General features: G+C 39.3%; 1 protein-coding gene across 1 annotated transcript in view; it reads left to right on the top strand.

Moving 5' to 3' along the window:
* Positions 1–16,837, top strand: part of LOC6576699 — a 48,903-nt gene that overhangs the window by 16,907 nt on the left and 15,159 nt on the right. The window contains 4 exon segments of the mRNA XM_002002651.4: positions 2,262–2,596; positions 5,635–5,740; positions 12,637–12,868; positions 12,966–13,113. Coding sequence (XP_002002687.2) covers positions 2,311–2,596; positions 5,635–5,740; positions 12,637–12,868; positions 12,966–13,113 — 772 coding nt within the window. The 5' untranslated portion in view covers positions 2,262–2,310.

Genomic DNA, 16,837 nt, shown 5'->3' with positions numbered 1-16,837 from the left:
ATTTTCTTATAATTTGTATATAACTTGTTACAAAATTAAAAAAAAAAAAAATTATATATAAACTTAATTTTTTTAAATATTTTCTATATAAATTTCTACTAAATTATATCGAAATTTTCTCCAGATTCTCTTAAATTTCGTCTCAATTAAAATTTCTGAGCTACCTAAAGAGTTCAAAAGTTCTAATAGAAATAATAATCTTGTTCAGCTAATTGAATTTTATTCTGAATAGAATAGAATATAACTCAGAACCGTTAAAATTCTATGAGAAAAAAATTATTCTTAAGTATTTATGTAAGACTTCAATATATAGTATCAATACCTTCAGGTGGGTCTCTCGCTCAATCTCTCTCATAGATCCGCTTGAAATGAGAATCGCCGTCACTTGAGTAGTCAAGTTTTATGCTTTAACTGACTCTTAGCTTCGGTTTGCTGTCTGAATGGTTCTCAGCGCAATCTGTGGCTGTCTGCGGAATTAGAAAGCACGTTTGGTTATCGCATCATTTGGCTTTAACTGTGAATGAATCTCAAACTCAATTGCTGCCAAAAAGCCAAGGCAACAACAACAGCAATGCCAGCTGGCGACGTTGCTCTTCGCCGGGAGCTTCCACAGCGACGGCGACTTCAGCGCCGACTGCCTTCGAGTTGAATGAATGCAAAGTGAATGTGCGTGACGATGACGCGCAGGATGCCGACCAACAGAAAGTGCGGCAGCGCAGGGTGAGGGGGGAGCGACACGTCGTCAGCGGATGAGGCGGCATGTGCGCATCTAGCTTCTCGCTCTTCTCCCCCTTCACACCAGGCTGTGCCTGAATGACTTTGTGCTTTTCATTTAACATTATTTTGCAACAATTTTGCCAGAGACAAAGACGGTGATGGAGACGCAGATCGGGGCAGCTGCTCCGGCCGAGATATGTGAGCCATAGAAAGCGGCCAAAAGCAAACATGTTGACTGCCTAGTCACAAGCGAACAGCACTCCAGCCCCACTCTCCGCTATGTCGGCACAAGCCAGTTTCCGCTTTAATTTAACGCTGGCTTACAGCTAAAGAAGAAGCAGAAGCAGCAGCAGGAGCAGCAGCCGCATCATCGACCCAAGCCCGTCAGCTGGCGCAGCAATTTAAAGCAGAAGCTGCTGCACTCACTGCCAGTGGATACCCTACACCCCCTCCAAAAGCTCTGGACCGTCGAAAATCCCAGTCAGCCCACTTTATGACATGGCCGTAAGGCGGGTGGCCAAGAAATTTATTTAGTTTATGCAAAGCGTGCGGCACACAATTTATATGAAAGAGAAAAAGGGAAAAAGCTACAAAACAGAAAAAAGAAAAGGGCAAAAGGTAGCACAAAAGGCGGGCAGCAGATGAGCGAACGTGCCGGGCTCAGCTCGTGCTTGTGTAGGACCCGCAAAAGGACATTCTAGGCGCAGTCCAACAGCTGCTGCCGCCGTCGCCTCTATGTTTGTGTTTAGTTTGCAAATTTCTTTTGATGTCTTTTAATTTTAATGAGTTGCGATGTGGGCGGCGGAGGCGGCGTCGCAGTCGGGACTACCCTAAGCAAAACTAATTAGAAGCGAAAGCGGCCTGCAATGAGAGCAGCGCATACGTTAACTGAATGTGTTTGTCTGCGTGGGGGGGGGGGGGGTCAGAAGCGCATAGAGAGGCGCTCGACTGAAATGAGCTGTCATTGTAAAAGCGCTGGAGATAAAGTTGGCCACTGTCAGGAATATCTAATCAAGCTACAAATGCAATTAGACAAGCTTTGAGAATTGCAAAGAGGGGCGCATTTTATTTATACCTAATCAATGTATCTTTTACGTATTTGCAATAATGGAAATGGGTGAAAATTGAAAATGATGTAATAAGAATGGAGTTGGTATACAAAATTTACAATATTTTTATACTAATATAATTATATTTAAGCAAAACTAGTCAAAATGTGCTGAGAATTGCATAGAAAGGCACAGATTTGTATTGTAATTGTTAATCATTAATTTAATTAAATTACGTAATAGAAAATTAAAATAAAAGTAGACAAAATAGCCTGAGAATCGCATAGAAAGGCGAAATATTTAGACTATATTTATGAAAAAAATAAATAAATAAACTTTAACAAATTAGATATAATATAATCAATTCATTATATTTATTTAAGAAACAATAGATATTCTTCTTCATCTAAATCCTAATAATTTTATAGTTTACATCAAACTATTTATATATTTAAATACTAATTGAAACTTCTCTTCTTCTTTCCTATCTTACAGATCTCACTGCTAGGCCAACATCAATCAATTCACAATAATTCTCGGCAAAATGACGCACAGTTTAGCCGCACAGAGTCTAAATAATTCTAGCGACAAAATGTTCTCCCGCCAGTGCCTTTCCAGCTCCTCCCCGCGCTCCACCTATCCCCGCTCAATATCAACGACAACCCCATCATCATTAGCATCGATATCAGAGTCGCGTCGAATTCGGCCGACACGAAACTGGATTGGGAATGGGAATGGGATTGGCAATTGGAACCTTAGCCTCTTGGCATTGATCATTGCCAGCGGCTGTTTAATGCTCAATGCGCCAGCAATTGCAGCTTTCGATATTGGTGAGTAGACGACGACGAATCGTTTTATCTGACAAATCAAACTAAGTGAACTCTCGGGTCACGGGCAAGTCAAAAGGTGCACACATTTATCAGTTTGCCGCTGCTGGCATCATTAAAGACGAAAATGGCTTTATTTTGATTTGATTCAGATGGCACTTGGCTGGGCTTGGACCAGACTTGGATTGGGTTGGGGCTGGGGAGCTGCTGCAATTCAAGCAAAATGTATTTTAATTGACATTGAAAGCACATTTTTATGTGGCTCATCATTCTTTGGGCCAGGCGACAGGCGGCACAGTTGGTGGCCTCTGGCCAGTGCGCCATGGGGCGTCCCATTTGACAAGGCACAGCCTCAGATGTGGTTGCAGTTGCAGATGCAGCTTCAGCTTCAGCTCTTTCTCCTGCACATTAATTGGCATATGGACATTTTTATGCAGCCTCTAAACATTTGTGCTGAAATTTCCAATACACACACACACACAGCCACATACACACAGTAGTTGCTGCTGGCTTTAATGAAGCCATACTGCGGTAGTCGCAATGCTAGCTGGTAGCTTGGGGTCGCTGCTAAGTTAGGATTATGGCCACTTTGAATGGCCCTGGCATGTCAGCGGCTCATAAATTTCTATGCTGATATGAGGACAGGCCGTTGGGGACATGGCGAAGGCTGCCTGATGGACTGAACAAAAGCTAAGCGGCATGGGAAGACTTTCAAAGCAAATGTCTAAGACGCAAATGCGCTAGCATTACAATGCCATAAATACAAATACAAACTGGCATAAATACATATATACATATACATATATGATATGTATTTGGCATAGTGAAGAAAATATAATACCTTTTGTGAATTAGTTTGCTAATGAACCTATAGATTATGACTGAAGAGCTGCTAAAGACGTTAATTGAATGGAGTAATATTTTGATAGTATTGTTTAAAAATAATAATCGATATGAAAAGCAAGCTTAGTGAATGACAAGCAATTTTGTAAAATTTAAAATTAATAATTAATATTTCAAATGAATTTTATTGCCATAAATTTGGTTTTAACTCATTCAGATTGTTAAAGTAAGTAATTAAAATAAAAATAAAAAAAAACTAATTTTTTACTACAAAAATATTTTTCAATTAATAATCATTTAGATCCAAAAACTTATATTCATACGTAAATATGATTTCATATAATTAAATTATTTTTAATTATAAATGTATTTTACCCTTTTTTCCTAGTCGCTAATATTTTCAAGAACAATTCAATTAAGTTCATATGATCTTTATGCTTCATAAAAAATATTATTCTCAATATTCCTTGCAAATTATCTTCAAATTGACTTTTCTCTTCTCTTAATTTTGCGTTCAGTCACACTACAATTTATGCGCATACAGTTGGACATAAAGGAATGCTATTAAATATTTTATAAATCCATTTATACATAATTTTGATTGACTCAATTAAATTGTTTTACATACCTAAAAATATTCTTACAAATTTCCCATTTCTAACCAGTTGTGTTGCGTCTGAAATGAAAAGCATTGAGAGAGGGAGAAAGAGAGAGTGAGAAGGAAAATGTATTTTCATTTATTTGATAGTTTGGTAATAAGTTTTCTAGTTTTCTGGTTTTCTGCTCGTCTGCAGCTCTTCTGCTATTTATGTATATGCATTTTCCTGGAGTCGACCGCAAGTTTTCCTGCAAACTTTCAGCTGTCATATTGCATAAACAGAGCTAGGCGTCTGTCTGCCTTTGTCTTCTGGTCTAGTAAATCAAATCTAAGCCATAATATTTATAGTTAATCAAGCAAGCCAAATACATAAATACGAATTTATAAACATGTTCGAAGGCAATTCTCTACTTGGACTATAACTAGACTGCCTTCAATATTTGCTCTTTGTGCACCCCGCCCGCCCTCAGCATAAAAACACATAAGCAAATAAGCAAGAGGAAGTGCCTGAGTTGTTTCAAGTTGTTGTAGCTGTTGTTGTTGTTGTTGCTGCTAGACACATTGAGTTGAGTTAGCAAAACATGCAACAATTTTCCAAATGAATACACTTGCAATATGCAGTTGAAGGCAACGCCACGGCTTCTGACCCGAACCAAACCAAACCGAATCCCAACGAGTCGCCTCGACTCGGTCCTAGATCTCTCAGTCCAGCCTTTTGCAGAGCAGCTTTCAGTTCCCATTAGCATTGCCAGCTATCAAATCCAATCAAGTGCGAATGCAAAGAGCGATTCGTCCAGGTTCTCTAGGCATGTGTGTGTGTGTCAGTGAGTGTGTTTATTTATAAACTTCTAAACGAATGCACGCACCTTGGGCAGGAGGCAATGCAATGCAGTCAGTATATTGAGCCGGTAACTGGAAGCTGGTCCATGCTGTGCCTGTGCGCAACAAAAGTCATGTCAAATCAGTGTTGATTCTGGCGAAAATGTCAGCAGGCAGTCAGACAGCCAGTCAGCCAGTCAGACAGACAGCCAGCCAGACAGCTGGCAGTGGGGCGGCAGCGGGGGCGCAGCATCAACTTCAATTCACATCAAAAGGCATAGTAGGTGACAAGGGGAATAGTGGGGGATCTGCAAAATGCAATCGGTAGGCAATAAATTAACTAAAGTAGTTGACGTTCTGTCCGGCTTGGCTTGGCTTGGCTTGGCTTTGGCAATGATTAAGTGTTTGCCTTATTTAAAAAGCAGATAGTCTCCTCTGGCAATGCCATGGGAAAGTGATAGGCCCTACCTACCCACTACACTGGCCAACATGGCACATAGCACATAGCATAAATGGCACTGGGCGTGCCTGCATCTGCCTCGTTCAAATGTCAAAAAAGTCTAATTGACGCTTGACTTATTTTGATAGATTTAATGGGCGTTGCCCCAGCTTCACTTGGCACAGCTAAATTTACTTTTAGCTCGTCTCTGATGTATGCTGCGGTCCATGAGACGATGCGCAAAGCGCATCCATCATTAATTAAAGTACTTTTTATTTCTTTGAGATTTTCTAATATTTTTTTCTAATTTTTAATTTTCTCTCGTCTGTCTCTATTTTGCAGCTACATGCAATGTGCCTCTGGGCATGGAATCGGGCGCAATCACAGATGCTCAAATCACAGCTAGCTCAGCCCATGATACGGGCTTTGTTGGACCACAACATGCAAGGTGAGTTGCGGAAATTTGATTTATTTTATATAAAGTAAATACAATAATAAATTATATATGACTTCAAGTTATATAATATAATAAGAAAATTAAATAAAATACATTTATGAATAAAAGATATAATTTTAATATATAAAATGAAAATTATTATTATTAAAAAATAAAATAGATACATTAAAATATATAAAATCTTATAATAATAAATAATACAAAAATAAACAAATTAAAAATTTTAATTAACTAAAAAAAAAATGAATTGAATATACTACATATATTATAAATTGAAATTACTATTTAAAACAATAAATAAAACTTATTCATTTAACATAATGTAAAAATAATAAAAATAAAAGTAAAATACAAAACAAAATAAATAAACAAATTTTAAATAAAATATAAAAAATATATATTCAATCTATTGGTTATAAATTTGAAAATTAAAATTTAATTAAATTAAAAAATATATATGAATAATGTTACTATGACAATCATGAAAATAAATTGTGAATTGAAATATATGTAATAAAATAATAACACTACTGAATATAGATGTTAATATTTATAAAATTTAAGTATTGCAGTATAAACAGCAAATATTAAAATATTGCTTTAGAATTGAAAGAGATCGTTGTTTGGAATGAATCTGAGCCTTTTTAGAAAGAATTTTCTTATTGTTATTATTAAATACAATATTATATTCTACATTATTATTTTCGTCTTTCTCCTTCAATTTTGTGTCGTTAATGAAACTCTGCTTTGCTTAAGCAATGCCTCTTTAACTGTTCTTTTATTGCTCAATTGGGAGAAGTTTCTCAGCTTGACACGCACTTAAACCTCGGCTGCCGCAATTGCCTTCTCTCTCTCTCTCTCTCTCTCTCTCTCTCTCTCTCTCTCTCTCTCTTTTGATCCCTCCTTCTCTCTCTCTCTCTCTCTCTCTCTCTGTCTTTCTCTGACTACACAGATGATTATGAACTCTGAAGCGTGTTCGTTTAATTGCTAAGCTTTAGTAGACAACTTCATTAGTGCGATAAGACAGACAGAGAGTCTATAAAATCGAAATTCCAAAATCTGAGAAGCGTCAAATCGAAAACTAAAAGAAAACCAAACACAAACACAAACAAAAGCAAAACAAATTTATGTTATGACACAAACAGTTGTCGCCCATCATCAAAATACCAAACAAATAAAAACTAAAGTTTTTGCATATCAGTGCGAGAGAAATACATACATATACATATATATATATATATTTATACTCTAGCGCGCTTTGGGAGATATCGGATATTGGGTTATGGGACTCATTTCATGAATATGCAATAGAGCACGAGCAACCGTTTAATAGCTATCTCTTTGGCTACCTACTCCCTTCCCTCGCACCCCAACTAAACTAATTAAATGCAATTTCAATGCAAACCGCAAACCGGTTATCCAGGCGGTCCACACAAAGGGCAGCAGAAGCAAAGAAACCAAAGGGAACTGAACTAAACTAAACTTAAATGAAATCAAATGAAATGAATGCATTTGCCAGCTGGCTAGACGAGTTTAGTGATTTCTTTCTGTTAGTTTGAGGTTTTCCTCTTCTTTTTTTTTTTTAAATTTTTTGTTTACTTTTTATTGACGCATTTTTCTTGTGAATTGAAGTTTTATGGCCGACGGCCAGCGATTGCGAGTCCGGGGGAAGTGTGAGGCAATGCGGGTCAAGAGTTTTGGGGCGGAAGTTTTGCAATCGCCTGCGTTGCGTTGGCTCATTGCAAATGATTGATGACACCATCAGCATCAGCATCAGCTGAGGAGCTGTATAATTAGTATAGGATATCAGTGCTCAAACTATATGGTCTATATATGTACGCATATCTCTATAAAGTAAAGCACTCATTCAAGCGATAAACATGTCAATTACCACGTGAGTTACGGCAAAATCAATGCAAACAACACTGCATATGTGCATGTATGTGTGGTACTCCTTGCCACAGACTCCGATTCTGATTTTGATTCAGCTTCAGATTCAGTGCGTTTGCTTTCAGTAATAATTCGCTGCGTCTGCGTTTATAGACATGCACTTAAAAAACACTCAAGTGCAGGGCTGGCTGCCACTGAGACAAATGGACAGACAGACAGACAGTCAGATGGATGGATGGATGGAGAGACGGAGAGACGGACGGATACCACAAAGGCATCATTAACATTAACCCTTTATGGCGGCACTAAAGTAAAGCCACAAAACGATGCGTGATGAGCACGTTGAGATAAACAAAACAATATATACATATATACAAACACACATACATACATATATGTGTATGTTTTTTTTTTTTTTAGCTCCCGCTGCCGCTCTTCATTTGCTTCGTTTATTTTCCTTTTTTGTTTTTGTCCAAGTCAGATTAACTGGAATTTTTACTAAAGAGCTGAACTTACAAAAAGCTAAAGACAATGTCGGGATTTGGGCTTGGGCTCAGGGCTTGGGGTTAAGGTCTGCACATAGCATTTGATATGTTGTTGTTGTTGCTGTTGTTGTTGTCCAACTCTGCGGGCTTTTAGCTGTTGGCCAATGGTTCAGTTGACTCACTCACCTGAGTGTGGTCGTGCTGCGGTGGTTTCTGCCGGTGCACGTTGTACAAAGTGCCTGTGGATTGACAGCGCAATGTGGTGCGGCAGCTAAGTGACTCGAAATTTAATGCCAACTGAAGCAATGTATTTATTATGCTGCTGCAGGCGAGTTGGCCTGCCAGAAAACCCGATTTAGCACAAGTCTTAAGTATGAAGTTTGATTGAGATTTTGTTTGTTTGTCTTTTTTTTATTTATTTATTTTTTGTTTTTTTTATTTTATTTTTTTTTTTGTTTAAGCTTATAATTTATTTACATTTCAATTAGTTTTAGTTTCCAAAAAAAATATTTGTATTTGAATTGAAGATGTTGATGTTGAGAATAGATTATAAAAAAAACGGAATATAAAAAAAAAAAAAAAAAAAAAAATTTAATCAAAATAGTTGTAATTGTTTGCCTTTGACGATTTTGAGAAATGCATTGAATGATTTAAGAAGCTAATAAAAATGTATATATTAAATTCTATGGAAATTTTTGAAAAATATATAAAAGGAATTGTAAAAATAAATAATATAAACTTGAATCAACTATAATTTATAATTATATAAAAGAAGTTTAAAATAAAATTAATAATGGATTAATAAATTAATAATTAATAATAAGTAAATTTAATAATTGTAATAATATTACAATATATTAACTGATTCATATACATATATTGGAGGTTCGAATTCACTTTTTACTCTAGTAAATAAAATGAGTAAGCAAAAGCAAATTTAACATGAAAACTATGGACTTCTCTAAAGCTGAAGCTTCTTCCTTTTCAAGCAGCACAAGCTATTGGACTTAATAATATTTTCCAAAAATAATGACATGCTCAACTTGAAATTGAAAGACTTTTGCTTTACTGTTTGCCTGCCTTTGCTGAATCTGAAATTTTTGTGCAGAATTCTTGGTAAGGTCTTAGTTGCCTTGGCAGCCTTTCACTTTAACCAACTCGAGTTGGGTTTAATCCAATGACTGCTGCAGCGCGAAATCAACTAACTCTTCAAACTAGCTAAAACTTTCTTTTGTCTTTTTCTTCCGTGTTGCTCGCCCACCCTCCTCTCTCTCTTTCTCTCTCTCTCTCTCTCTCTCTCTCTCTCTCGTTCTCTGTGTGACTCTTTTACCACCCAGCAAGTCCAATCAAGCGCAGTGCAATTTGCTTAACTAAAGTTCCAGCCAGCCAGAGCTCTGCATGCTGCAAAGTTCAAAAGTGCAGGCAGCATTATAATTTGTGGCTGCCGTGCACTTAGCTAACCAGGCAGCTAACTAGCCCAAAAGCCACCAGCTCGAAACGAACTTAAACTAATTCATTACAAAACGAGGAGGGAGCAGAAGAAGCAGAGGAAGAGTAAAAAAAAAAAAAAGCAGTGCACTTAAAACAAATCACGCGCATTTGCTTACTGAGCAATGGACCCAAAGAGATCTGTGAGAGATCCGGAGGGCCGACAGGATGCGAACATGAACGCTGATGCTGTTGACGTTGACGACGACGACGACGACGACGATGTTGTCCATGTTGGTCGTCGTCTGTTGCTATTGAATTACAAAGATTAGTTTAATGACAGTTGGCGCTGTTTGATTTTCATTACCTCGCCCAGCGACCAACAGCCGAGGGGCCATTAAATTTACAACCTCTTTCATATTAAAAAAAAAAAAAAACAGCAGAAAAGGGAATGAGAGAGAGTGCGCTTGATTAGAAGCCAGAGCCAGTCCGAGTCCAAGTCGGAGTCCAGTGCCCGGCAGGCAGCAGTTAGTCAGTCCATCAGCCGCTTGAAATGAGCAGCCGACGACGGGGCAGATTGTTAACTTTGGCAATAACAATAATTAAAGTCAAGTTGAAATGCACATAACTGCGGATATTAGCATTTTAAATGATGTTTATACGTATCTCACTCCGATTCCTCTGCCTTTGGCTTATTTGCACAAGAGCGCGCTACTGCTCCAGCGAGGAGGCGGTCCAAAGGAAATCTAAGCAATTTTATGATGATTAAATTGACCTTTTTTCTGGAAGCTCTTTCAGTTTGGTTTTTTCTTCTCTTTTTTTCGCTCCTCTTCTCTTCTGTTTGGTTTTTCTTTTTTTTTTTAATAAAGCAACTTTGATCTCTGCACTTGAAAGTAATTGCAGTTGGTAATGGCCGGCAAGTGTTATAAGCCACACACAGTGCTTGCGGCCAGCAAGAATATTATGCAATGAAGCATTTAAGGCATACTTTTATATACTACTTGTCTATTAAGTGAACAGAGTATATTGATTCGTGGGAGAGCAAAGGAAGAATAATATGCAAAGGAGAATTTGAGACAACTCTAGAGACTCTGATTGTGCTCGTTTATTGAGTGAGTGTCTGTATTCATAGTCTTATATACTACTTGTCTATTGAGTGAACACAGTATATTGGTTCTTGGGCAGTGTCTGTGGAATGAAGAATATTATGAAGGAGAGTATTTAAGGTAATTTTATAGACTCTGAATATGTTCGTTTATGATAGCAAAGGGCATTTGCAGTGGTATACTATACCACTCAATTATTGAGTGAGCAGGGTATATTCGTTGTTGTTTGTATCAATGAGAGCACACGACATTTGCTCAGTCTCTATTGAGAGAACAGATTGTATTGATTCTTGAGCAGTGTTTGCAGGGGAGCAAAGGGTGTTTACAGTGGCTCTTAGTATACTACTTCTTTATTGAATGAGCAGAGTATATTGGTTACATGTATTTGTGTAAGTAAGAAATTGAAAAGTCGTGGAGAAAGGATTTCCACTGGAAGCTAAGTACCATATGATTTGACATAGAAAAGAAATGATTAAAGAAAGAGCGTGCAATTTGAACTAAATATTAGTCGAAGCCTATATAAATATATGTTTTGGGGTAAGGGTGATCCTGGTGCACGCAGTAGACATTTAAATTCAATACAATATTCTAAGTTGGGCAGGCAGGATACAGTATTGACTATGCTCTGGAGATAAACAACAAACCGTGTTATTTATATAGATCGAGAAAGCTGATATCCCCTAGATACGCAAGAAGCCTAAAAAAAAAAAAATAAAGAGAAATATAAAGCTTTTTAGGAACAGATTTGCAGACTTATAGACTTACTTATTGAATTAACTATATAACTATAGGTCATATAGAATATCTGCTGAGTAGAAGGGGTATTCTTTTACTATAATATGACTCCAACTCCTTGCTAGTCATAGAATCACTAAATATCCGTGACAAGAGTCGGAGCAGAATCGTAATTAATATACAAAAAGGACGAGTTGATGACTACAGAAACACAGAGACAGAGAATTGCCTAAGCCGCTCAATTGATGCGGAAGATATTACTAATTGCTCACACACACACACACGCATCAGTGTAAATAAATAACAAATTGCAAAAATGCATTAAACGCATGTCGGCCACTAAATAAATATTGCAATCAAATTCAATAACCTGCTGGCACAGGTACAGCCAGCAGTTAGCAGACAGAAGACAGCAGACAGCAGACAGCAGACAGCAGACGGCAGCCGGCAGATGTGGCAAGAAAATGAAGCAATTTGCAAAGAGACAACGACAACAACAACAACTGCTGCTGCTGCTTGGAGTCAAGCAGAGGGGTCTAGGCCTAGTCACAGTCGATGAATAATGGGCAAACATTAAGGCCCCAAAATGCAATCAAGCATGTAAAACTTAATTGAAATATAAACCGAAAAACGTATTTGTAGTGGTTAACATATCAATACCAGGCGGAGCGAGCGAGGCTGAAGGCGAAATTGATTAAAGTGGCGGGAGGGCGTGTAGGCCAGAGCAAACGAGAGAGACAGAGAGAGAGGGAGACAGGGAGCTACACACACACACACATATCTGTGTCTAACTTAAATTAATCCTTAATTACATAGACAACATCCTGCTGTGTGGAAAACCGCAGCAGCTTAACGAACGAGACGAGCTGCCAGACAAACGTCCAGCACGGCATTCGGCCCAGGCTCCAGCGGCCTCCCTCTTACCATTGGGGCCACAAACGTCAGTGTGGCTAAGACTCTGTGGCTGACTTTGACTCACAGCCTGCGGCTGCTGAGGCTCTGGCTCTGGCTCTGGCTCTGGCTCTGGCTCTGGCTCTGGCGCTGACTCTGGCTCCATCTCCGACGGCGTGTGGTGCCAGCCGAACGCTTAATGTCAATTAATTTATAAGAAATTTTGTTTCTGCTTTGCCAAGCGCAGCTCCTGCGCAACTGGTTATTGGCGCGCAGCTACCGTTTTGCATGTGGCTAATTAATAAAGTTGTTGTTTTATTTTTTTTTCTCTCTTTTCTCCTTTATTTTGCAGACTGAAAACCGATAATAATGGCGGTGCCTGGTGCCCCAAGCATATGGTATCGAATGCGCTCAAGGAATATCTGCAGGTGGACTTGCTGCAGACGCACGTGATAACCGCCATACGGACGCAGGGTCGCTTCGGCAAGGGTCAGGGCCAGGAGTACACCGAGTACTATGTGCTCGAGTACTGGCGGCCGGGCTTCGACAAATGGCAGCGCTGGAAGAACACACAGGGCAAGGAGGTAAGCACCCCACCCCCTCTTGATGTTCAGCTGCCTTTGATTTATTTTTCAAGCCCAATTGAATCCTAATCCTTATCCGTTCCATTCGCTTCCACAGATCTTGCCGGGCAACATCAACACGTACAGCGAGGTGGAGAACGCACTGCAGCCGATTATATTCGCCTCGAAGATACGTATATATCCCTATGGTCAATACGATCGCACCGTCTGCCTGCGAGCCGAGATTGTTGGCTGTCCCTGGGAAGGTGAGTCGTTTGCTTCTGTGTCTTTCCCATCTTCTTGTACTTCTTCTTCTTCTGCTGCTGCTACTACTGTCCAGAGGCGAATTGAAACGAGTGCGATAAAAAGCCGACATGAGCAATGATAGCGCGGAAAGGCTAACAGAGTTTTAGTGTCAGCGTTAATTTATCATCGCTCCAATGCCCGCCTACCAAGGAGTGCCCAGGGCCCCGAGCCTAGTCGCTGTCTATTAGGCCAGCCAAAGCGGCTTAAGTGTGTAGTTAGCAGAGAGTGTGTATGAATGTGTGTGTATGTGTATGTGTATGTATGTGTGCATTAGCATAGCTTCAGATGCGGCATACCAAGGCAACAAACTATGCGAACATTTTTTGCCTATAAGGCTTGGCATGCTCTTAGCCATTAGCTTAAGTCATTTAGCCTCATCGAGTGTGGCGATAGCAAAGTTCTGCCAGTTAGCCTTAAGTTTATATTTTCATAAAATTCAATTCTTAACTTAAAGCTTAAGCTTGAAAGTACTTAAAGTCTTGCTTAACTGGAAATTGGATGTAATTCGTCGAGTTATCGCCCTTAAACGAAATGCCATAATTGTGAATTCCCTCTGCGATATCGCCATTTCCTTCTCTCTCTCTCTCTCTTTTTCCCTCACTCCCAGTCACACCGCGTCTCTCTATCTCTTTCTCTCTTTTGAGAACCCTATCGCCGCTGTTCCACTGAAGGAAAACATGACATTATGGTCAGCGTATTAGTCTAACCGCATAATCCAATCCAATGGTAATGACTGCGCCTATGTTTTCGTATACCCTAGAATCACTGGAAATGGGAAGTCGGGTTGTATGGCTCTCTAGAAATGTAAAGCAGGAGGCGTGGCAGACCCTGTAAAGTAGTTATATTAATTCTTGATTACGTTCATCTACATCATATTAGCTGAGTCGATCTAGCCCTTCGCTTTTCCCTTTCCCTATGCATCCAACCGATCATCGATCCATTCGACTGTACGCCCGTTGATTCAGTCCGTATGCTTATCTGATCCTCAGTTTGTCTCTCCCTGTGTGCGTCCGTCTCTCCGTCCGTCCGTCCGTTCGTTCGTTCGTATATTTGATAGTTTAGACAGGAACAAAACTCAATTCGACAGAACTTAGGGCGTTTCCTAGTCCGGCCAAGTTTTCTTTCTTCCTTCGTGTCTCCTCTGGTTCTTTCACCTTTGGAGACCCGCTGCCTGCTTTACATTTGGCCAACACATGAGCGCTACCACGCAATGTTGATTTGTTGCAACATGCGAAATGTACTTGAAAAAAAAAAAAAAAAATGGAAAAGAGCAGAGAAGATGGTGTGGTAGAAGAAGAAATATCGCGTGCAGACATTGGTTGTGCCCATGCCCAGAAACCGAAACCAAATCCAGAAATCCAGATGGGGCTGAGAAACTATGCAGACGACAGGCCAAAACAGCAAACAACCAGTGCGAGTTGTTCTCGTTGTAGTTGTAGTTGTAGTTGTTGTTGTTGTTGCTGCTGTCGTCTGGCTGACTGTTGTCGATGTTTGCACGCAATTGTCAAGTAGTGCACAAGCAACAACAACAACAGCAACGACGACAGCGGCGACAGCAACAACAACTATAACTAGTCTGGACAAACAAATTTTTCTATAATTTCCAGGTAGTCGACGATAACAACAACAACAGCAACAACAGCAACGCGCGCGCCTAATGTCAATTTGTTTGACCAGAACCAGGTTGGGTTTTGGGCTATTCCTCCTGGGGCCGGGAAGCAAGCGGCATTAAGCCAAAGCGCGGAAGTCGAAATTATTCCGTAAATTAACGCAATGCACGACGGCTGGAGTTGCGGTGCGGGCGTACGAGGGCGGTGCGGGCGGTTGGGCAACGGGCGCCACCCGATAACTGGCGCCATTTGTGTTGGGGTCAAAACTATGCACACGCCCTTTAGTGGTTGAGCGCCATGGCTGCCAAGGAATTAGGGAGCTGGGTTATGGCCGTGGTAGTGGCAGTGCGATTGGGGATTGGACATGCAAGCTGACCGACACCCCCCACCCCTCCTCCCTCCCCCTCCCTCTCCCCTCGACAGTCATTGTGATTTGCTATGGGGAATTTAGATGTACCGAGCGCATTTCATATGCAAATTAAATGAGATAAGTTGTCGTGGGCTATGGGAGGTCTAGACAAGTGCCAGACAAGGAAATCAATAAAGCTGCCAAGTAACGAGCGCATTGACAAAACTCCGCTGGACGCGGCGTCGCTCTCGATCGATAGACATTTAGCTCGAAATCATAATTGTTTATAGATTGTGGCCATAAATTCTGGCAACGCGACTTCCAATGCTCAGCATTTAAATGCAAATCAATGGACACACCTACACGGCCAGGGGGACGGACGAGCGGTCGAGACGACCGCACCTAGGTTGGAAGCGCCGTCTATAAACAAATGGGCCAACTGGAGTAGGGCGAGAGGGAACTCCGAGTCTCTGGTCACGTCATGGCTGCAGATTATCTTCGGGCCAAGTGACACACTCTGATTTCACATCGTGGCTAAATACAAATTTGTTTCGATTTAACAACAGCTTAGCCCTTGGAATGCCGATTTCGGCTTGGCTAAAGTGCATTTGATTTGGTTTTTCTATTTTCTATTATAAATGCAACAACTGATTAGCGTTGAGCTCCAGATTTATGAGCGCTGCATAATTTATGAGCGCTTTAGCTAAGATTTTTTTTTTTTTTACCCTCTTTATTCGTTGTTGCTGCGGCTGTTCATTATGTAAATTGAAAGCTGAGCTTTAATCGTTGGTCTTTGTGTAGGAGTGCTTACTGTGGCAGCCGTATCAGTTAAGAGTGTGAAATAGTTTGGTGGAAAACGAAAAATGAGAAACGAGTGTAGGCTGGCATTTAAATCGTGTAATATACTAAAATGGGTATTAAAGAGATTTCTGATAAGCGAATGGGGCTTATAAATGAACTGTGGCTAAGCCTAAGCTAAAACTTTTAAAATATCATATCGATGATATTTTATGCTTTGAAAAAATATCAATATGATATTTGATATTTTTTGACAATCGTACATTTTAAATTAAAACTTTTTCTTAAAAAGTTAGCCAAACCTATTCACCAATTTGGCCAATTTTATTTACTTATTTTTATTATTTAAAAATTAAAATTTAGCCAAAAAAAAAAAAAACAAATTTGTTTTTGTTTGCTCAAAATCATATTAATCAATGAAATCATATTAAATTATATGCATATGAATTTTATTTTTAGCGAAATTAATTCAGTTTCATTTGGTCAGATTTTTTAATTAAGGTTTAAAGAAAGTGCTCATAATTCGAGCCAATGTTAATTCAAATGAGGAAAGGATTTCTAAAATTGAATTTGTTGTTGTCTATTACTTAAAGAGCTTTCTAAATATAATATAACATATTATATTACAATTTCGATTGTCCGTTATATTTATAGTTCCATAAAGAATTTCTGTTCTCTTACCTCAACTTTGCTGTTCCACTTCTTTGGATAACTTTCACTTGATGTAGAGCTGAGGAAACTCCAAAACAGAGATGAGTTTAACATGGCCTTTGCTTGGTCCCACATCTCTGCCTCCTTTTGATAACTTGCTGCTTATCTGTTAACCCAGAAAAAAAAAAAAAACAGAAAACAGAAAACAATTTCAGCTCACAAGGAAAATGCTGTAGGTTAGCCAGCTTCGTCGACCGACTAAGTATCTATTTATTC

The sequence above is a fragment of the Drosophila mojavensis genome, unplaced genomic scaffold (genome assembly GCF_018153725.1).
Source record: "Drosophila mojavensis isolate 15081-1352.22 unplaced genomic scaffold, ASM1815372v1 contig_36, whole genome shotgun sequence".
Taxonomy (NCBI): domain Eukaryota; kingdom Metazoa; phylum Arthropoda; class Insecta; order Diptera; family Drosophilidae; genus Drosophila; species Drosophila mojavensis.
The sequence above is the reverse complement of the archived record's forward strand: the minus strand, read 5'-3'. Positions and strand labels throughout refer to the sequence as shown.